At 31.9% G+C, this 23461-nt stretch overlaps 1 protein-coding gene and 1 long non-coding RNA gene across 3 annotated transcripts in view; both read left to right on the forward strand.

Annotated features, from left to right (window-relative positions):
* LOC145324507 (uncharacterized) overlaps positions 1 to 23461 on the forward strand; it is a 34926-nt gene that overhangs the window by 6459 nt on the left and 5006 nt on the right. The window contains exons 5-13 of one of the 2 annotated variants that reach the window (XM_080167100.1): positions 13734 to 13793; positions 14150 to 14251; positions 18774 to 18816; positions 19374 to 19423; positions 19869 to 19967; positions 20360 to 20455; positions 20830 to 20881; positions 21525 to 21593; positions 21864 to 21982. In XM_080167100.1, coding sequence (XP_080023226.1) covers positions 13734 to 13793; positions 14150 to 14251; positions 18774 to 18816; positions 19374 to 19423; positions 19869 to 19967; positions 20360 to 20455; positions 20830 to 20881; positions 21525 to 21593; positions 21864 to 21982 — 690 coding nt within the window. Of the gene's footprint in view, positions 1 to 13733; positions 13794 to 14149; positions 14252 to 18773; positions 18817 to 19373; positions 19424 to 19868; positions 19968 to 20359; positions 20461 to 20829; positions 20882 to 21524; positions 21594 to 21863; positions 21983 to 23461 lie in introns of both variants that reach the window. The other variant, XM_080167093.1, reaches the window with a different exon arrangement.
* On the forward strand, positions 3247 to 6394 carry LOC145313819 (uncharacterized). The gene is made up of 3 exons (XR_013877522.1): positions 3247 to 3342; positions 4103 to 4203; positions 5179 to 6394. It is a non-coding gene; the product is annotated as an uncharacterized LOC145313819 (long non-coding RNA).

Below are 23461 nucleotides of genomic sequence, written 5' to 3' on the forward strand. Positions count from 1 at the left end.
TCTTTAGTGGCTACCTAGCTAAATTATACAAAAAAAAGGTTTACATTAAATAATTTAGCTTAATATCTCTAAAAATAAGCTCAGACATTAGATTTTAGTGTCTTAGGGGCTGTTTTACCCCATTAGCCCCTAGAAGAAAAGTGCCAAAATTCAATTTTCAAAGTTTTACTGGTATATTTAATCATGTAATTTTACAAAAATAATCAGGTTAATAACTATAACAACAAGCCCAAAACATCCAGGGCAAAATTTTATACTGCATTTCATTTCCTATAAGTGTATAAACTCCGCCCTCCCTCCTCTTTTACTACAAACTATACGCATTTCAAAGACAATTTTTAATTAAGCTAAAATTGAAATTACACAAAATATACAAATGTACCTTTATAAAATAATTATATAACTCCTAAGTGCTAATCTAATTTTAAAAAGGTTTGTGTAACTAGTATCAAACTTAAAATTCATGAAAAATCTGCATTTTTAAAACTTGAGTATCTTTAGAGGATAGCTCAAAAACTAATTATAGTACAAAAACATTTTATACCTTTATGAAAACTAGAGGTTATGAGCTTTCCAATGGTATACATAGCATTTTTCTACCACTTCTAAGTGCTGAGCAATGACATGTTTAATATATTTGTATATTTTTTTGCAGGATTCCCAATGTGAATTTTAGGTTAAAAATAGCTAAAATCTTTTTCCCGGATTTTCTCCTAAGAAGGAACGCTTTTGATTTTGTTTTTTGCATTTTTCAATAGTCTCTATATGTATAAATCAGAATCTGTAATAATCTCAGATAGCCCCTTTCAAAAAACTGCTTTTCCCTTCCGGCGACCAGTGATTTTAAGGCCCTATAGTGTTTTAAATGCTTGCTATTTCATACTATTTTGTTTAAAATGCATACTATTTCATACTATTTTTAAAAAATTTACATACTATTGCATACTATTTTTAAAAATTTTACATACTATTGCATACTATTTACTTTTTTTTTGCATACTATTTTGAAAAAAAGTCTGTGGCCACCCTGTACTTGGCATAATTTCTTTTAAAAGTTTAGTAGAAATATTGTCAGGCCCACAACTTAGTTTAGGTTTTAGCTTATTGAGAGTAGAAAAAATTATTTGAGGGGTGATTTTTTGAAACACAAAATTTTCATTGACTAGAACCCCAAGGTAGTCATTAAAATCATCGCAAAATGGAATTTCATCCGCTAGTCTGGGACCAACATTAATAAAAAAATTGTTAAAACCTTCACAAATATCTTCAAAGTTTTCATAAGATCTGTTATCATCAGTAAAAAGATTTGGGATAGAATGCGTTTTTTTATTCTTGTTAATGAGTTGATTAATTGTAGACCAAGTTTTTTTCATGTTAGACGAAAATTCATTGAATTTAGAAAAATAGTACTCTTATTTGGCTTTCCTAACTGCAGATTTATAAATATTATTTGCAGTGACAAATTTTCTATTGCTATCAACGGTTTTATCCTTAAATTTTTTTCTTAATAACATTTCCTTTTTCTTTCTTAGGTTTAGTAAATCTGGTGACATCCAGGGATTTTGGGGGATAACTCTTTTGTTGGGTTTTATAGTTTTAAAAGGGAAACATTTTTCAAAGTTTTCGTTGATAACATTAGAAAAGTTTTCAAAAGCACTCTCTGGACTAGAATCTGTAGTTATGTCAGACCAATCAAAAGAAGATAAGGATTGCTTAAATATTTCAGTATTTTCATTAGACATATTTCTTTTTTGTAAAGAAGAATCTTTGTTTTGCTTAGGATTACTTACATTTAAGTAAAATATTGGGAGATGGTCAGATAGGCTTGAATAAATAAGTCCAGCATTGTAATTATCCATCCTTTTATTTGTGAAAATATTATCAATCAAAGTGGCACTTGTAGGTGTAATTCTGCTAGGTAATGTAATAACTGGCAAAAATGAATGAGAGATTAACATATTTAAAAAGTCGTTGGTTGAAGAATGTTCATTATATTTAAGCAGATTAATATTTAAGTCAGAGCAAAGAATTATTTCTTCTGCATTCATAATTTTAAGAGATGTTAGAGTTGTGTTAAGCCAATCAGAAAAAAATTGTATATTGCTATTTGGTATTCTATAAATATTTGCGATTATCTTAAACTTGTTTTTTGAAATGTAAACTTTAAAGGGCGAATATAGGTTTGATATAATATGAGCTTATATGAAAGGTGCCATTTCATACTTTTAGAATATCTATGCCAAATTTAAAAATTCAAAAAAATCCTTAAGTAGATTTTGCAATTTTCTATTTCAATTGAACATATGATAAATGAGATTGCCGGCAAACCGTTTATTTTAGCCCTTTACAAGACTTTTTTTTTGACTACTTTACTTATGTTCATTTAATTAATACATTTGCACGCATCTTTTAGGATCATAAAATCATTAATTTTTGTAATTTTAAATGTAATTATTTTAATTACAAATAAGCGTACGTAGGCGTGACGTCATTGACACGTCACACATTCCACTTTGATAAATATTCATTACTAAACGTATTTTTAATGCAATTATCTACCCCTGTGCGTATATGTCAGCTGATTTCAATAACAAACACTCTTTCTAAAGTACGTAGTATTTCATAACAACTGGTTTCGGCAGGATATTAAACAATTATTTTGAAAATTATCTACTCTTTATTATTGTACTATTATGCTTTCATGATTACGTTTGGACTAGTAGGCTAAACTTTATAGATGTGTAGACTGTAGAATAACCATAATTATAGAAAAGCATTGTTTTGATTAACCTCATATTTCTATTTACCTACCTTATTTTTCTTTTTACGGGAATTGTTGTGTAAGGAGCTTTACCACTTCAACCTCCCCTTTCTCTTTTTTGATTAACCTTCTCCCTGTCTCACTCTATTGTGGATTAGCTGTCTGGGATACATCTAATTTTTGCTACTCTCTTTTTGATAATTTTGTTCTAATCATAGTATACTTTCTTATTATTTTTTACCAACTAAATATTTTTTCCAGCAATTTCATGTTCTTGTCAGAAAAACACACTCTGAATCTGACACCCGTCTACACCCTGCTCGATTTTGGTTTAAGGGGAATGACAAATGCTGTGCACGCCACTGAAAAAATGTTTACTTTAAATATTACTCAATATGTTTGTCCATCTTATTTGATCTTTGCTTTCATGGATATTCTCATTCTTGTGAAGTTGGCTGAGACCTCAAAAGTTTGAAAGACTTAATTAAAGAATATTTTTTTAATTTCAGGTGAAAATGTTTAAAGTGGATGAAGTCTAAAAAACCAGATAAATAAAGTTCAACAATTTACAGATAAATAAGGTAAAAATAAGGGAGGTTTTTTTGAGTAGCGAAGCTACTCTATGATTCACTTTGTCCATGCGTCAGTCCGAGACGCAATGAGGGAAATTTGATTCCTATTAGGGTTGGGCTGGATACTTTTTTGCTGGATACCGGATACAGAAAACCGGTATCTGGATAGTTTCAATATCCGGTATCCAGCCGGATATCTGGCCAATGCTTGATATCCAGCTAATTACAAGACATCCGGCCAGATATCCGTTATCCGGATAGTTTCAATATCAGGTAACTGGCCGGATATCAAAAATGGCCAGATATCCGGCCCAACCCTAATTCCTATGTATGACAAAGGCACATCTAGTCTTAATTTTTTTGCCTGTCTGTCTGTCGGTCATGAATTAGAAGACATAAAACTTTTTAAAAGATAGACAGCTGAAATTTTCAGTGAAGATTCATATGACATGCAATTCTAGTCTTTACACAGACATAAACCTTATTTTTTAAAGGTTTCATGATATTCTTTTAATTTTGATATATTCTCTTTCTGTCCCTTTTTCCCTTGCTATGGTATAATTTCGCTCGTAATTTCAAGAATTAAAGATAATCTGACTCTTAAGTATTTATTCTAGACGGTTGACATATAGGAAGGTGAATCCACCCCTCTGACAATAAACTAACACCACCATTGTTGCCTTTATTATACTTCACTCAATTTGGGTTTAAAGGGGTATCTGTGCATGTCACTAATTTTTTTATTTTGAAGAAATTTCATATTTTTCAGGAAAGTTATACCATGAAGTGTCACTGAAGAAATTTAGGAAGACAAACATACATACACAGATCCTGTTACTTTTGTATAATGATAAAAATAGTAAAATAAGGGTAGAAATTCCCAATCCACAGTTTTTTTAAAAGCAAAGCTTTTCTATAACTAGGGTCGGTCTGTCCGTCCGTGACGTATAGCTTTTTTCGTTAATTTAGGCACGTTAGAATTCTCCTATCGATTTCAAATTTGGCATGTTGATCCCTGTAGTAGTCAGATACTAATCAGAAAGTGTGGCAACTCTATAATCATTACCAGAATGTCCGTATGTCCATTTTCAACATGTTCATCTTTTCACTTTTTTAACAACAAATTTTTATATGATCTAATTATCCGATTGATCTGATTTTTGGTATACTGATTCCTGGGACAAGTACAATATTTTATATAAGTCTATAATATTAATGAAGTCCTTAAAATGTAAGTATGTCCTTAAACATTAGTTGCTTTTGTGGAGAACAGTATGGAGCTGCCTTTTCCCGCCGAAATCCTGTTCCCTGTTCTTGCCATAATAGACAATTTTCAAACATCTGAGATAAACTTTTTTTTCATAAAAATTTCCCTTATATTTTCACTTAATTTTTTTTAATATTGACATGTTTGAAATATTACAAGTGTCACGTAAAAATGTAAGGGAAATTTTTATGAGAAAAAAGTTTATCTCTGATGATCTAGAACTTTATAATTTGGCGAAAAAAGTAAAATAAAATATTTCGTCGGGAAACGGGGGTTTTCAGCGAGAGCGGCTGTTCTGCCGCCGTTTCTTCACACTTCCATATTGTTCTCACAAAAGCAACTGCTGTGCCGAATTTTAGAGCTGTACCTCTTTTATGGGCTAAGATCATGTGCGTTTTACTTTTGGTTTCAAAAAGTGGCTCATCTGCCTCCCCCCTTAACAATTTTGCTTCGATTCTTATACATTTACATTCTGATTATTCAGTTCTGACACTCTACAAGTGTTAATACCCTTTTGTCCTACAGTTTCAGAGCTTCGCTTTTATGGATGTTGTCATCCTTGTTCTTTCTATTTTGAGAATGTCGCCACCATCCAACAAGAGGTCGCTAGGTAATAGAATAAATATTCTCCGTAAAATTTTTATTTTCTTTAAAAATAAGGGGGGGGGGGGCTAATGACATTTAAACTTAAACTGTGAGCATAATGATCTAAATATTGAGCTAGACACTTGAAAATGGTACATAAGCATAGTCCCATAGATACTACATCTAAATGAAAAAAAAATTCAATTTTTTTTTATTTTAAGGTTAGGTGTAATTTGATGGAAAAACTCACTTTTAATTTTTTTTCTTAAGTTTTTACCTTAGAAGCTTTTTGTCTATTCATAAGGACATTATTTAAGATGATTCAGCAAGTTTGGTACCAAAACTCAAAAAACCTAGATTTGATATTTGACACACGAACTTTAGAAAAAATGCACTTTACTCCTTCGAGCCACTCTCCTAGCCTACTGGGGTCGGTCCCCGACTTGCTGAATCATCTTAAATAATGTCCTTGTGTAATAGACATAGTGTATTCAAGGAAAAAACGTAATAAAAAACAATTAAAGGTAAGTTTCTACATCAAAAAAGACCGAAAATGGCCTAATAACCCCATTTTCGCCCATTTCCGCAGGGTTTTTTTACCTGACCTAACCTAAAAAAAAAAAATTTGAATTTTTTCGCCATTTAGATGTAGTACCTATAGGACTAGGCTTATGTACTAAGTTTCAAGTGTCTAGCTCAATATTTAGACCATTTTGCTCACGGTTTAAGTTTAAATGTCTTTACGCCCCCCCCCCCCCTTTATGGTGGTTGACAAACCTGACCCTTTCCTTCCTCAAGTGTGATGAATATGCGTCTAGCGGTGAAGCAAGGGGGGGGGGGGTTTAATGCAACCATCTCGTAATCAATGTATAGATGGCACTTAGAATTCGATTTTCGATCTAAAATTTTGCATGAGTAATCCTTGGTAGGTCTATTTTCCCTAAATCGAATAAAAAATTGGAAAAAGTAATGATTGGCGGCTCAGCCGTTAAGCCGGTTTTTGGCTATTTTCAGGGCAAATCCATCATTAAATACGGAGGAATCAACTTTTTGAATGATAGTTTTATATTATTCGGTCTAAAAATGGTACTCTTGGCATTTTATAGCTTCTACCAGCCTTTTTTAGTCGATTCTAGCAGTTAAACAGCTGGTACTAGAAAATTTTAAAAAGTTTATTGGTGTTATTTTCGATAATTTTGCCCTAAAAAAACCTTACTGTTAGCCATTACTTTTCCATTTTTTTGTTCGATTTAGGGAAATTAGACCTACCAAGGATTACTCATGCAAAATTTCAGATCGAAGTTCGAATTCTAAGTGCCATTTATACATTGCTTACGAGATGGTTGCATTACCCCCCCCCCCCCCCCTTTGCTTTTTACATTGTTATACTTTAATAATATTATTGTTAAATTAAAACTTTAGTACACATTCTATTTGTTATTGTTATGTTATGAAATAAACTAATAAATGCAAAACATTTCAAAACTTTTTTATTTTTTATTTTACTTAAAGGGGAAGGTGTTCTTCGTAATAGCGAAGCTACTCTATTATTTGAAATGTCAGTCTGTCTATATGAAAGTTTTTTTTTATAAAACGGGATTTTTTTGGCGCCTGTTTAAAGATAAACTGCTGAAAACTCCTGTCAACATTTCCATCATTAGGAAGCAACTAAAACATCCATAACAGTCGGACTGCTTTTCTCCCTACTTCAACTATTTGTATCGCTGATTAAGTTAGATTTTGAATTAAGAAATATAAAGGAAGTTAATACCTAACTACTTTTTATCAAAAAATGTGAAGAAAAAAACAAATAGGATGCTTAGATGAACAATTTTAAAAGGAGAAGAAGTGAACACTTATTATTTAAAAAAACTATTTTAATTATGTAGCATCTAATCTTTAACGTATCTTGTCCGCATAATTGTTAGACTATTTGTATATCTAACACTTAACTGTGGCGTAACACGTAGTGCATCCGCTTGTTGTCGGGAAGGTGCTAGGTTTGAATCTCGGCCCTAAACCACATCATGAACTGAGATGTTAAAAATGGTTCATACAGCTGCTATGTCTGGTGAGCGACAAAAAAATAGAGAGTAGGGGGAATGCCTTGGCACAACATAGCCGCAACTCATTACCGTGCTTTTCTAGACAAAGGTCGAGCAATCAAAGAGTTGACTGTCTAATGGATAATCCCTTACTTGATATCCTTGGCATTTGAGGACGTTACATTACAACACAAATTCAGTGTACGTTCAAGGTGGCGTGTAGCGAAGCATCACCGGGCCCCCAAAAGTTTATTATTCTTAATATCTTAAATAATCGAACACGCTTGTTCATATCAACCAACCGAAAAATTTACTTTTTTTCCTTAAATCGGCCATGGGTGTTTGTTATGCTTGGTTTCCAAAAGATTGTTGTAACCTACTTAAAAACGAAGAAGAAAGCACTCCCTCTTTCTTCGAATATAAGGGAAGGGTGAGTCTCAGAGGTAAAACTTAATCTTCCTATTACATAAAGTAGTAAGCGTTTTTTGTCTGTCCCGAAGGATCTCACTAACCGCTGAACCGATATTGTTCTCCTTTACAGGGAAGCTTCTTATAGGTTCTGGGAAGGTTTTAAACTATTTTTTGAGAGGGTGTCTTCACCCCCCTCCCCCAAAAAATATTTTTTTTATTCTTTTGAAACTCAAATTTAATATGGGATGAGGCCGACTTTTCCCCCTCCTAAATTAAGTGCCCCTAGAGGCTTCTAGGGGCGTAGCAGCTAGTCCTATTATATATAGTAATAAGCGTTTTTTGTCTGTCCCGAAGGATCTTGCTAACCGCTGAACCGATATGGTTATTCTTCACAGTGTAGCTTCTTCTAGGTACTGTGAAGGTTTTAAACTATTTTTGGGGATTGTGTCTTCTCCCCCCTACCCCCAAAAATATATATTTTTACTCTTTTGAAAATCAAATTTTAAATGGGATGAGGTCGACTTTTCCTCCTCCTACCTTAATTGCCCCTAGTTTTAAATAAAGCACCACTTTTTCTTTACATATGTTTGTTTCTCATCCCTATACATGAAATTACACCCACACAATAATAAAGCCTCTCAATTTTAATATCTGAAACTATTAAAAAAATTAATGAATAAAGCTTTTAATAAAGGGGTATTTCCATGAAGCGCAATTCAAATGTGAAACATTGTGAAAATCAATGCTCTCTAAGTATTTAATATAAGATTACTTAGGTGCATCATTCACACTAATTAAATGCGAAGCTACTCCATATTTCTTTTACTGATTTTCATTTGCTTTGTCCATATGTCTGTCAAAGATTTTCAATAATAAGGTTTTTTACTTTTGGAATGTGGCTCTCATTTGTGTACAGTCCCCTTTTGTTACAGCTTAAAATAGATGAGCTTCTGTCCATGAAACTTTAGGTCGGGTCCAAAAACCAAGGAGAGTCTATCCAGAGAGGGATTGGACAATAGGCTGTTTATTACACTAGTCCCCTGAGTTTTATGATAACGTTTTATTACTCATTGTACATTTCTTTATTGACCATTGTCTTATACCTGTAGATCCCTGGAGCCTAAGCTAACTCTCCTTTGCTATCCATACACCCTGATTATGATGCAAGTAACAGACAACCTACTCTTTGATTGCAGAACCTTTGTCTGCAAGTCTTAACTATGCATTATAAAGGTTAGCCTATTTTAAGGCATGGCATTCCCCCAACTCTAACTATTAAAGATCCGCTTTTGACATAGCAGCAGGAGGAAACATTTATGACATCTTTCATTCGAATCTCGGCCCGACATCATGTCATAACTAAAAAATACGTTAAAATGGTTTCAACTGCTGCTATGTCAGGCACGCGACATAAATAGTTAAAGTCTCGGGAATGTCCTGGCCCAAAACAGGCGCAACTCATTACCATGCACTTAATACTTCTCAAAGGTAGTGCAATCAAAAGGTTGGTTGTCTGTAGGAAGTTTGGCCTAATCATGCACTTCAGTAGCAAGATTTGGTTCAGAGATACACCAAAATAACACCTAATGGTGTATCCCATCCTCAAGAGTTTATCTAGGTTATCTTTATTGTATAATCAAGCTTAGATTTTATAGATGTTTTCGTTCTTATGTTAAATGTTATTTTTGCCCGCATATTCTTTGTCGCTCTTATGGCTGTCATACTGGTTTCTGTCTAATATAAGTGAAACTAAAAGAAAAGGTGGACTTTGATACCATTAGTATAGTAATAGAGCAGCTACAAGTTTACATATAAATAGAGCTAGATTAGTATTATATTATTATTTTATTGAAATTAAATATATCATTCTGGAAATCGAGTATAATGATGTATGAAGTATAGAGGTAGCAAGGATTGGCTATTGCTAATGTCACAGCTATCTTCAAGATATTGGCTTTGGATCATCTCAATCTAAATATAAAAAATATTATGGATTTGGTGCAGTTCACAGTATATATAACAGGGGTGAATATTCTGCAAAATTGACCCTACTAAAGGAGGGGGAGGGGGGGATAAAAAATATGTGGTTTGGAAAAAAAATAAAAATTAAGAGAACTGAGAGAAAAAAATGAAATAAATAACTATTATAGCATCTTAATATAGACAGCTTTACGTGGATATACAAATGAAAATTAGATTAAAACAAGTTTTGTTAGTCCAGAGGGGCCGATGATTTTGTTTTAATATTCGTGGAAAATTTTGTAATACAAATGTGGCTGAGAATCTAGGGGTATAGTCCCTTTCGTGGCAACGCACCTTAAGGGGCGATTCTTCGTATTTTTCACAGTTGTTTTCTCCTATTTCTAGCCTCTGTGGTGGGCTCTAACCTTGCGGAGTTAATTGCCTAACCCTGTGGGGCAATCACCTAACCCAATATAACCTAACCTAAAATAACCTATAAAAAGCTATTTAAAAAAAACCACGAATCGCCCCTTAAGGGGCGTTGCCACAATAGGGACTATTCCCGAATCTAGTTCTAATCTAGCGGATGTTAATCGATTCGAAGCCAAACTGGAAATTATATTACATGTATTATTTTAACAAGAATAAAAAGTGCAGGGGATGGGATAGATCAACTGAAAAAAAAATACTTTTCCTCAGTTTAACCTTTATATTAAACAACTTATCAAGTGGATTACCAAATTAGTATATTTTTGATTTGTAATTGCAGTTTCAGTACCTAATATATTTTGTTTCAATAATGAGTTATTTTACCTTAATGTTTCATTTTCATCTCTTAATACAGACACAGTTTCTCTTATCTGAAAAATTATGTACTTTTTTAGCATGTTAGTAACGCAACATCCATTAATATTAAATACCTAGCAAAGCACAACAATATTTAGGTAACTACTATAGATGTTCAACTCTCACCCCCCGAATCATAAAATAAATATGGGTGCTCCCTCTATTTTTATACATTTTTGCTTTGAATAAAAGCTACTAGTAGAAGATAACTTAAAGGCTTTTTTCTCGTGCTATTTCGGTTTAATAAACAAACTGTTGATATTAGTTTTAAAACAATTTTACCTGGAACTATTTGTAAATGCTTCTACAGGTCATGGAGGGTCCACCAACTGAAAAAAGGGCTTGAATGTTTTCTTTTCTGGCTAAAGCCTCTCATACAATTTCCTATAAATAAATTAGTTTACTTGTCAGCTTATTCGTTTAGATTATATCAATCCCATTCCACTAAATTTAAAAGGATAACAGATGAAAAGTAGGTAATAAAAGTTAGGTTTTGATGTTAATTTCACTTAGGAAACAAAATCTATTCTGTAGTTTAGTTGGGGCCAATAAATCGATTAATTTTATTTTTATTCAATTGTCTTCAATAAAATACAATACATGGTTTTTAGTCATGGGTTTGACTTTGAACTGGTTTCATTCCAGTGGAATTTAGTCATAATTGGAACTGTATTAGAAACAGGGTGGCATCGTTACCATTTAATATCTGATGGATTAAAACTGGTTTTAGCCACACAGAAAAAAACTTGTATCATATTGCACTGTAGATAATTTTTACTATTAAATGAAAATTATTTTATTAGCCTGGGATCATTGAGACAATAAAACGGCAATAAATCTTATGTGTTGTTTATTCATTTTATTATCAACGGAAAGCTGTCTGCAATTTTGTTTTCAGCCGCCGCTATGAGGCTGTTTAGCCCTCACATTCATTTCAAGGTTGCCGTGCTTTAAATGCAAAGATTACGACCATAAACAAAGAAAAAAGTTCCGTTTATTACGTTTGTTAAATAAGACAGGCGCATACTGAGAAGAATATAGTAGCCACACCATAAAAGAAAAATATAGAATTACCCTAATAATTTAGAATAGATTTTTAGGATTATAAACGTTGATAATTTTTGGTTCGTCTTGTAAAACTTTAGGGACCAGTGAAATAAACAGCCTGATGTCCTCTTCCTACCTGTATACGCTACATTTAAAAAAAATACCTAATAAAAAGTATAGTCAAACTTGGCCTGACACACACATATAATAACCTACAACTTAGTTTGTTTATGTTATGTATGTGGTAATGTCTGCTAATTTACTCTCAACTTGACTTTCATTTGCGTACGGGGGGACAAATTTTCTCCGTAAATATTTTCCTAGTCTTTAATAGTAATATTTTCCTACATAATCAGATTTTCATTAAGGTCTAGGTAGTTTTTTTCCGGAAACCTTTTTCTCATTTATTTGTACTGCAAAATAACAACAGTATTTAGGCAAACTCTACACGCATCCTGTTGTGAATATGGATATTTGAATATTTTAGGGAACCACTCCTCTGACGTCACAAATTAGCCCAACTTGGCTAGGTTTTTAGCTATAACGGCCTTATCCAATGGAATATCTTTATTTGCTTGAGTTATTCATAATGTATATACTTGCACCTTTGATATAAGCTCATATCATATCCAACCTATATTCGCCCTTTAATTATTAGAGATTCAAAATTGTCATTAGAGCACGAGAATTCTTTAATAATTTCATAGTTTTTTAAGTTAGATAAATAAATAGCCAAACCCCCTCCTCTCTTTTCTTCCCTGTCTTTTGAGATTAGATTATAATTATTTAGACAGACTAAATCTTTATTTTTAATTCCCCACGTCTCCTGGACACATAAACAAGAAAAATTAAAGTCTTGGTTTTTGGTTTCCTCTATCAAATCTCTAAAATCATTTGATTTATTTGAAATACTACGAATATTTAAGCTTAAAACGGAAAATTGTTCACTTTTATTACTAACTAGCGATTTAAATTCATTTTGATCAACATACTTACAGCTGTGCCCAAAATCTCTATTTAATATAAGCTCATTCTGACCATTACTTGAAATTAGTTCTATATCTTCATCGAAGCCTTATAATAACATGATAAATTCACTGAGTGAAAAAGTCTTTGATACTTCCCAGCTATTTATTGAAATATATTTCGGTGGACATTGCACCCTCTTCAGTCTAAATGACATAAATCATATTAATTTAATTTACATATTAAAAGATAGGTAAAAATAAAGAAATTTGTAGAAATATAAAGGCAGAAAATGTTGCTAAAAAAAGAAGAAAATAATATGATCAACCTTGAGTTTAGTTGGATGTTAAAAGTAAACTGAAAGGAATTTTTTTAGCAGGAGAAAATAATCAGCAGGGGGGGGGGTGTTTAAAAATACATTAATATACATGAATTTTATTATTTAACATTTTTATATGAAAAAAACTCTTTTCTTTTTTATTAAATTATCATTCAAAATTAAAGTTTACTTTTATTGATAAAGTATTTAGAATTAGGTTATGCTGCATAGATACTGTAGAATAAAATTAGTATTTAGAGGTCAAGTTGTTTATACATTATTATTGATGGTTAAAAAACAATTTTTAGAAGGTTATTTTGAAAAAAATTTTATATGGGAGTGAGCTATCATTTACTATATCTATTAGAGTACTCCAAAGATTTTTAAAGAAGTAACTGTTTATACATAATTATGATAATAAATAGTTTTTGTTTATAAGTTTAGGTCTTGTAAAGATAAAAAAATTTTAAATTGCTATTAGCTATCATTTACTATATCCATAATATTGACTTTACTGTTAAAAATTGCCAATTTGGAAAATTAATTTGATAAGTTTTACTATTTAACCCCAAAATAGTAAACTTGATTAGCATATAGTAAAAGATTAGTGACATACAATAGAGATAATGTGTAGAGTGGTGACGTTAGTTTAAACATATATTATGTGTAATATTATTGGGGATTGCCTTATCCCTGTAAATCCCTGGCTACCCGAGGGGAGTACACATGCCACAAGAATTTACTTTTTTTTCTCATTGGTGGACCTATAAATCGTTTCTTAGTGGTACTTGTAATTTTACAATTACTCCTAGAATAAGCGTTTTTTTAAAACAACCCTATAACTAGTGATTATGAGAATCAATATATTTCCCATTTATCCAGCTCTATCGGACAAATTATCTCTTTCAAATGTTTTTAAAAGATAGGTAGGTAAAGTAATATTGAATATTGAAGGAGGTAATCTAAGTGGAATGGTAGGATCCTCGCCTCATCTCAACCTTAGCAACAAAAGGTATTTGTCATTTTTGATATCATTAGGGATTGTGAGTGTTTCAATTTATAATAACCTGTTAACTTATAGCATTGTTTAAATAGTGATTATTTGAATTTTCTGTTCACCTCACTGTTAGTTCATATTTATATTATTTAAAGTGGGACACTTGCCATATTAAGGCTAGTGTAATTTTAAAAAAATATCTGTCCATGATAGGACAAAGTGCCTATTCTAAGATTATTCTGGGAAATATCTCATTTATACCTAAAATATTTATGCTAAGAGAACAAAAATGATCCAAATCATTCCTGGCTAACTAGAATCTCATCTCTATACATAAACTTTTATAGATGAACTGTTCCTTCTATTTGTAGGGGAAAGGGTAAAAAGAGCTTCACAGAGATAGAGAGCCCCAAGAGTAGCGGCAAAACTTCCAAACTTGAGCTCTCATCCACAAAGAAATCCACTCCAATTCGGTAGGTACTTTTAGCAGGGTAGCTACTCTATAAGGGGGGGGGCACATCTGACACTTTTGCGTAAACAGGGATTATAGGCTTTGTCTTAGGAGTTATAGGATAGGTTATTTGGGGAAAAAGTTTAGTTTTTGGGTGTATTTTCCTTATATTTAAAAAAAATTTTGATAGGTCTCCAGGTTCAGGTGCTGCAGGCTGGAAGGTCACTTCTGGACAGGTATAAATGAAAAAAAAATTTCGTTTGAAGAGTTAGAGATCAACTTATTAAACCAAATATGCATCTTTTGGGATGTTATGAGCATATATGAAGAAAAAATAAAAATCAGCCTCCAGGTTCAGGTCCTGCAGGCCTCCAGGTGAATTCTGGAGAGGTAAAAACTGAAAATTTTTAATTTTATAGTTAGAACAAAACTTATTTTACAAACGTTGCTACTTTATGGATGGTATGAACTAATTTGAAGAAAAATTTGAAATCGGGCTCCAGGTACAGGTACTGCAGGCCTCCAGGTAAATTCTGGACAGGTAAAAACTGAAATTTTTTACTTTTGAAGTTAAAACAAAACTTATTTAACAAAAGTTGCTACTTTATGGATGGTATTAACATATTTGAAGAAAAATTTGAAATCGGGCTCCAGGATCAGGTACTGCAGGCTTCCAGGTAAATTCTGGACAGGTAAAAATTGAAAAATTTTAATTTTATAGTTAGAACAAAACTTATTTTACAAAAGTTGCTACTTTATGTATGGTATGAACTAATTTGAAGAAAAATTTGAAATCGGGCTCCAGGTTCAGGTACTGCAGGCCTCCAGGTAAATTCTGGACACGTAAAAACTGAAATTTTTTACTTCTGAAGTTAGAACAAAACTTATTTAACAAAAGTTGCTACTTTATGGATGGTATTAACTTATTTGAAGAAAAATTTGAAATCGGGCTCCAGGATCAGGTACTGCAGGCCTCCAGGTGGATCCTGGACAGGTAAAAACTAAAAATTTTTACTTTTATAGTTGGAACAAAACTTATTTTGCAAAAGTTGCTACTTTATGGATAGTATTAACTCATTTGAAGATAAATTTGAAATTGGGCTCCAGGTTCAGGTACTGCAGGCCTCCAGGTGGATCCTGGACAGGTAAAAACAAAAAATTTTTACTTATTAAGTTAGAGCATAACTTCTTTAGCAAAAGTTGCTACTTTATGGATAGTATTAACTCATTTAAAGAAAAATCTGAAATCGGGCTCCAGCTTCAGGTACTGCAGGCCTCCAGGTGGATCCTGGATAGGTAAAAACTAAAAATTTTCACTTTTAAAGTTAGAGCATAACTTATTTAACAAAAGTTGCTACTTTTTGGATAGTATTGACCAATTTAAAGATAAATTTGAAATTGGGCTCCAGGATCAGGTACTGCAGGTCTGCAGGGGAATTCTGGACATGTAAAAATTAAAATATTTAACTAAAGAGTTAGAACTATATCTATTTAACTAATACAAAGAAAAATTTGAAATCGGGCTCAAACCATTTTGTTACATTTTGAATTTTATCTGCAAAAAAAATATTATGCATTGACTAGAATATATATAAAAAAAAACGTACTGTCAACAGGTCAGTCACTAAAGGAAGCCTGCAGGAAATACACTGCTCTAACTGCGGTAAAAATCCAACCAAAATCCAACACAATACCCTCAATTTGATACAAAAAAGTTATTGAAGCTGCAGGTATCAAATTTGGGGTATTAAGCCTTATTTTGGCAGTCTTTCAGCAATTAGAGCGGCATATTTCCTGCAGGCTTACTTCAACTATCAAGTATAAAAAAAGGAATATAAAAACTTTCTGACAAAATTAACTTAAAAGTAACAAACAAACCAAACAAATTTAGTTAAAATAGACAATTAGAACTATGATACAAGTTAGACATCATCTATTTATTGTCAGATTGAATTGCCAATAAAACCACATGTTTCTGCACAAACTTCTCATCAATCTCATGAGAAGCATGAGCATCGACGTTGAGAAAAAATCTGTCGCCAATCTTTTGCACACAAACATTGTGCCCAAGATTATTTGAATGAAGACTAGAAAAATCTTTTTTTTACATTCAATTCAAGTTAAATGTGACAAATATTCTAATATTTACTTACCAATGAAGGACAGACTCTACAACCATTATATAAAAAAATAGATTTAATGTTTTCCTAAACCATATGAAATTGTTGTACTGTTAGGGTTTTGTTTTCTATAGAAGATCTCATTTTATTTTGAGAAAGAAAATGATATTGCAAATAGCTAGATTAAATTTAAATTGATTTAGACTTTTAAAAAAATGATTTTTCCTTAAGTTTGAAATATGCAATATAGTTGATATTACATTACATCCGCTAAAATCTATCAAACAATACTGAGGCAAGATCTGCACCTGTCTTCTTTGTTCAATAAGTTTTGTTCTAACTTCAATAGTAAAAAATTTCAGTTTTTACCTGTCCAGAATTTACCTCGAGGCCTGCAGTACCTGTACCTGGAGCTCGATTTCAAATTTTTCTTCAAATTGGTTAATACAATCCAAAAAGTAGCAACTTTTGTTCAATAAGTTTTGTTCTAACTTCAATAGTAAAAATGTTTAGTTTTTACCTGTCCAGAATTTACCTGGAGGCCTGCAGTACCTGTACCTGGAGCCCGATTTCAAATTTTTCTTCAGATTGGTTAATACCATCCATAAAGAAGCAACTTTTGTTCAATAAGTTTTGTTCTAACTTTAATAGTAAAAAAATTCGGTTTTTACCTGTCCAGAATTTACCTGGAGGCCTGCAGTACCTGTACCTGGAGCCCGATTTTAAATTTTTCTTCAAATTGGTTAATACAATCCAAAAAGTAGCAACTTTTGTTCAATAAGTTTTGTTCTAACTTCAATAGTAAAAATTTCAGTTTTTACCTGTCCAGAATTTACCTGGAGGCCTGCAGTACCTGTACCTGGAGCCCGATTTCAAATTTTTCTTCAAATTGTTTAATACAATCCAAAAAGTAGCAACTTTTGTTCAATAAGTTTGTTCTAACTTCAATAGTAAAAATTTCAGTTTTTACCTGTCCAGAATTTACATGGAGGCCTGCAGTACCTGTACCTGGAGCCCGATTTCAAATTTTTCTTCAAATTGGTTAATACCATCCATAAAGAAGCAACTTTTGTTCGATAAGTTTTGTTCTAACTTTAATAGTAAAAAAATTCAGTTTTTACCTGTCCAGAATTTACCTGGAAGCCTGCAGTACCTGTACCTGGAGCCCGATTTTAAATTTTTCTTCAAATTGGTTAATACTATCCAAAAAGTAGCAACTTTTGTTAAATAAGTTATGCTCTAACTTTAAAAGTGAAAATTTTTAGTTTTTACCTGTCCAGGATCCACCTGGAGGCCTGCAGTACCTATACCTGGAGCCCGATTTCAAATTTTTCTTCAAATTAGTTCATACCATCCATTAAGTAGCAACTTTTGTAAAATAAGTTTTGTTCTAACTATAAAATTAAAAATTTTCAGTTTTTACCTGTCCAGAATTCACCTGGAGGCCTGCAGGACCTGAACCTGGAGGCTGATTTTTATTTTTTCTTCATATATGCTCATAACATCCCAAAAGATGCATATTTGGTTTAATAAGTTGATCTCTATCTCTTCAAACAAAATTTTTTTTTCATTTATACCTGTCCTGAAGTGACCTTCCAGCCTGCAGCACCTGAACCTGGAGACCTATCAAATTTTTTTTTAAATATAAGGAAAATACACCCAAAAACTAAACTTTTTCTCCAAATAACCTATCCTATAACTCCTAAGACAAAGCCTATAATCCCTGTTTACGCAAAAGTGTCAGATGTGCCCCCCCCCTTTAATCCTATTATATAAAGTAGTAAGCTTTTCTTTGTCTGTAGCGAAGGATCGGGCTAACCGCTGAACCGATATGGTTCCCCTTTTCAATGAAGTTTCTCATAGGTCTAGGGAAGGTTTTTAACTATTTTTGGGTAGGATATCTACACAATAGAGGCCTCTAGGGGCATGGCCGCTAGTATTGACATAATGTAATGCATTACCTATAGGTTTCGGTGGGCATAATTAGATAATTATTCTATAGATATTTGGCATAAATGTAATAATAATCTATCCTATTGGCTATTTTACAGAGCTTAAACAGAGCTTAAATAGACAAAGTGGTATGTAATGAACGTAAAGAAAGTATTGAAATTATAGTATCGAATTTTCAAATAGACACATAAAAGTGGAATGAATGATAGTGATATCATAGCAATAAGCTTTCATGAGCTCATGAGACATAATGTGCTTAGGTGGTAGTCTAGCCCTATAGTTTATGCAACTTTGAAACTTTTTTTTATTTCCATTCAAAGTTTATACCATTAAACGTAATTTTCCTTGCAAGATACAAGGTAAACTTATTATTATTGAATTAAAATAATTTTTTTATTTGATTAGATTATTATGATGGGAAAAATAATCATTCCTATTAATGTTATTATAAAGGAAATTTGTTTATTCTAGAACTCCTAAGCAATCAGTATCTGATTCCAGACGTTCATCACAGGTAAAAATTTACATTTTTCTATATAGCCTTGAAATCTAGTTTCCTGATGGATCTATTATTACTTGGATCATACACCAGATTTTCATTTTCTCTAATAAAGTGAAACACGCAGTGGACTAAAATAATAATTCTACCCTTCGCCTACCTTTACCCCATCCCCTCCCCTCTACTGGATGAATAAATTGATCAATAAATGACTGGGGAATAGCAACCTAAAGTCATAATATCTACATATATTCTAAATCTACATCCATTAGTGTCTTAGCAGCATTTTGAGAGTTTGGTAATTTTCCTCATTTTGAATCTGTGAATAAAAAACAAATTTTTATGCCTATTTTAGATAAGGTAGGTAGGTTAAGTAAAGGTTACGAGAGCTCTGCAATATTGATATACAATCTATACAATATTTTCTTAATGATATCGACTCTGAAATTTTTTTTCTGTTTTAAACCTTGATAAAAATACAAGAAAAAAAGTTGGATTAATTTCGGAATTGTTTCCTTCGTTTTATAATTTTAGTTTTAATACACTGTTAATTAATATTTGTTATATTTTAGACAGAAGAAGATGACCAACCCTCAGGGTATGTGCGCTATACTGGAGAGGGGTAAGTTTATTACACATTCATCTCATTTTATAAATGCCAACAATTTTTATGAAGTAGTACTAATCAATGTATAAATATGTACAAAGAATACAGATAAATACCTGGATCCATTGTTGGGGACCTTTTTCGTCTGCTAGCAAATTGCTTTCTGCTCTTTTGTAGCGTTTGCTGAATTAATATTTCTGACGCTATTGCTTGATATTCAGAGACCTAATTGAAATTCGGCACATGGTCCATGAGGTGGGGGACATACAGTTATTTAACCCCTTTCCCTTTTATTGTTTTACTTAAATGTATTACTTTCTGTGTTAAACGCCCATCTCAAAAAAGCCTATCTTTTCTCAGAAAACGCCTATCTGAGAAAATACATACTATATGAAAACGCCTATCTGAGAAAATACATACTATATATTTTATCGATTGTATTCATTACATTTAATTTCAGAACAAACAAGTCAATGAATAACAACTCCCGAAGTTTTATTTCACCAAAAAATCAAAGTAACGTTGCCTCCAAGCTGAATTTCACACAACATGATGAAGGGTAAGTATTATGAAAACTTTTAATTTTCAGTAACACAGTTAAGTTACGCTTCAACGAAGTAATGTTAATTCCAACATGGCTATAAAATCCATACAAAATGTGTTTCGTAATACCCCAGGATTCCTAAGTTCAAACTCTATGAAATCTATGGCTAATCAATAAAAAAATAACAAGGGAATGTCATAGACTGACCTTCTTCAGATTTCCTCTTAAATCATTTTTAACTCTTCAAAAAGTAATATTATTACAGTAATAACTAACAACTTAACAAGCAAACAGAATTTAATTAAGTATAGAACATCTACGCTAATGAATAAACTCATAAGGAAAGGGAGAGGACAACGCTGAATCCTTGCACCAGAAAGCTTATTATTTTAGTCTGTTTTGTTTAGGGGGAGTAGTCACACAGGTTTGCTTATCATGGGTGTTGCAGCAGTCCTGCTGGGAGTTGGAGCTGTTTCCATGAATGTTGGCAACAAAATGTTTACCCCAGGTATTATTAATATATCTTGCAAATTAAAAACTACATTTAAAATAACAACTTATTTCCCTACTTTGGTTAATTTTGAAATGATATAAATTCTACGACCTAGAGAGATTTAAGGCTGAATAAAATAGGAAAATTAATCAGTCAAGAGTTAAATATTGCCGATTAAGAATGCTGGCATGTTAACTGGATTATTATTTATACCAAGCTTATGCCAAACACATTCCTTGCTTTTCTAAATGTTTCACTATGAAATGAAGACAAGAGTCAAACTATTAAACTGTTTACATTTACGTTCAACTGTTGTTTTTGATCGCTATTATTTAATTAGAGAAATTTATTACAGATTTATTAAAGTTATCAATTTGTTTACCTAGATTGGAAAGTGATAAGAAAGGAGTTCAGATCCAATGTTGGCAATCTAAAGGCAATATCTACATTTTATTTAGTAAAATTTAAAATTATTAAAGAGCTATAGAAAGGGAGTATTTTATAGGTGTAACTATAGAAGGGGTTGTTAAAACCTCCTTTAAAATTTAAATTGATAATTTCGTCTTCCCTTTCTTTACCCTCACACACTCATGACAAAGCATTGTGCACGCCGTCAACTGTAGCTAGTACATATTTTAATCTTGCCGATATTTGTTCTTTTTATGTCCACTATGATCAAGTTCGTTGTGCATTCACTGTCTAATATTATCTTGATTGCACATGCACAATATTTTTTATTCACATAAAAGATAGGTTTAAAAAAGGGAAATAAATCATATGTTTGATAGCGAGGGATAAGAGGCAGTTGCAGTTGTTTTTTAATGATTTACGTTTCTGATTAATTAAAAATGTGATACTTATACCGTACGGAATATCGCATTAGTAACTGTAAGGTAACTCACCTCCCTCCAATCCCATACATTTATGTTTGTATAAATACTAAATATGGGAGGGGCAACTATTATTTTCTTAAGATGCATACTTAAACCGTTCTTTTCCGGAGGATTTAGAGATCTAACGTAAAATGAAGATTGCACATTTTCAAAACTTAAATGAAATAAATGTATTTAATTTGGAAGGATCCATTTTCATCGCAGACAAAATCAACATTTAAGATTATCAGCAGTGCTTTGCTCCCAGGACTTCAGGTCAGATTTGAGTTTTAAAAAGAACGCTATTTGTATTTTCTAGTGTGGCTTCGAAGCCGATTTATATCCGCTGGATTAGAACCGATTCTTAGCTATACTGTAAAATTATGAATAGCTCGTATTAATTACAGAAATTGTTCAGGTTTCTTTGGGCCTTCGGTCCCTCGGGTCTAACGAACCTGGTTTTAATCCTATCATTTTTTATTTTAATATCCGCAGAAAGATTTCTATAATACGACGCGATTAATAACTATTGTATAAATATTGTAGAAAGATGCTGAACACCCTGGAGCCCTCATTTTAATGTATCCTCCAGAGGGAAAAGATACGGCCATCTGTCTTATGTCCAAGCTAGCTGATATTCTGCATACGTCATTTCAACAGTCAAGGTACAAATCATAGATTTTTGAGGTGCGAAGCTACTCCTTAAGTCACTCGTGCCTTAGAGGAGAGTTCCCTTGTTAACAAACCTTTGTTAGTTTGTCGATAATGTATGCACGAGATTTGATTTAACTATCTTTGCTGCTATAAGCTGTTAAAATATAATATAATCCATTTTGTTTGTCCGTATTGTTCTTATATTTTTGGGGAAAATATTTTAAGTAAGTTTTTTCTGTAGGTACATATGCTGTTTTTTCTTATTTCATTCGCATTTAAGTTAATGAACTTGAAGATTTTTCTTGTATTTACCTCGTGAATAATTCTATTTATTGATTACTCATCATGTGTTTAATTGTGTTTATCTAAAACAACAAACAATTACCTAATATTACAGTAGATATAGGATATATGTGGATATATTGACATGAGAAAATTTGCTGTCAATTGAGCTTGCTAATGTGGACATCAATTATTGGTCAGTTCGTTTATATAGTAGGAGGGGAGGAGATGGGGTAAAAGGGGTGGATAGGAGGTATCGTTATTTTAGCCAGCTGCAAGCATCACTTTATCAGAATATATGAAAATATGATGTAATATATCAATAAATATTATTGATATCGTTTTTAACTGTTTAATAAGCCTAAAGATTTAAAGTTGGGCATCCTATAAAAAATTATTTTCTGATATTGTTAATGAAGAAATTTGACTATAAATTTTTTCATTTTTATTATCTTGGTTGGTCACTGCTGCAGGGGATGTGGTTATTTTCTATATTTCTGTGGTTTATTTCATTTTAAAATCAAATTATACAGTGTGTTTATTTATGAGAACTTTTTTGAAAGCAATTTTACCCCACTTATAGTTATCAGAATATAATGATTAATGGCTTATTTTCTTTGTTTTTTAGTGCAATTAATAGAACACCAAAAAAATATTTCAGTTTTTATTTTAAAAATACAGTAAAATCTAAAATTCAAAACTTAGGTGTCAACATCTATAAATGGTTTTAGCGCATTTTTCTTATGTCTAAATCTTCTACCCTTTGCAAGAAAAAGATTGGATTTTCTGTAGTCGACTTTGGGGGGCCAGTACTCCCTCCCTGATTGAGATATGACCTTCAAACTTTGATATGTTCTAGTACATGTCCCTAATAGTATCTGTATACATTTTTAGCTCTATATCTCAACTTTAAAGTGTTTAGCAGCCATTCTTGCAAAAGTTTGAATATTTGAGCATAAGAAAAATGCGCTGAAACCATTTTTAGATGTTTACACCTAAGTTTTAAATTTTAGATTTTACAGTATTTTTGAAATAAATTCTTAAATATTTTTTGTTGTTCTGTTAATTGCATTAAAAAACGAAGAAAATAAGCCATTAATCATTAAATTCTGATAACTATAACTATAAGTGGGGTAAAATTGCTTTCAAAAAAGTTCTCATAAAAAAACACACTGTTATACAAAATCCATTTTTTGTTTATGCCAATA

This window comes from Acartia tonsa, chromosome 1 (assembly GCF_053477335.1).
Source record: "Acartia tonsa isolate MP-2025a chromosome 1, ASM5347733v1, whole genome shotgun sequence".
NCBI classification, from domain to species: domain Eukaryota; kingdom Metazoa; phylum Arthropoda; class Copepoda; order Calanoida; family Acartiidae; genus Acartia; species Acartia tonsa.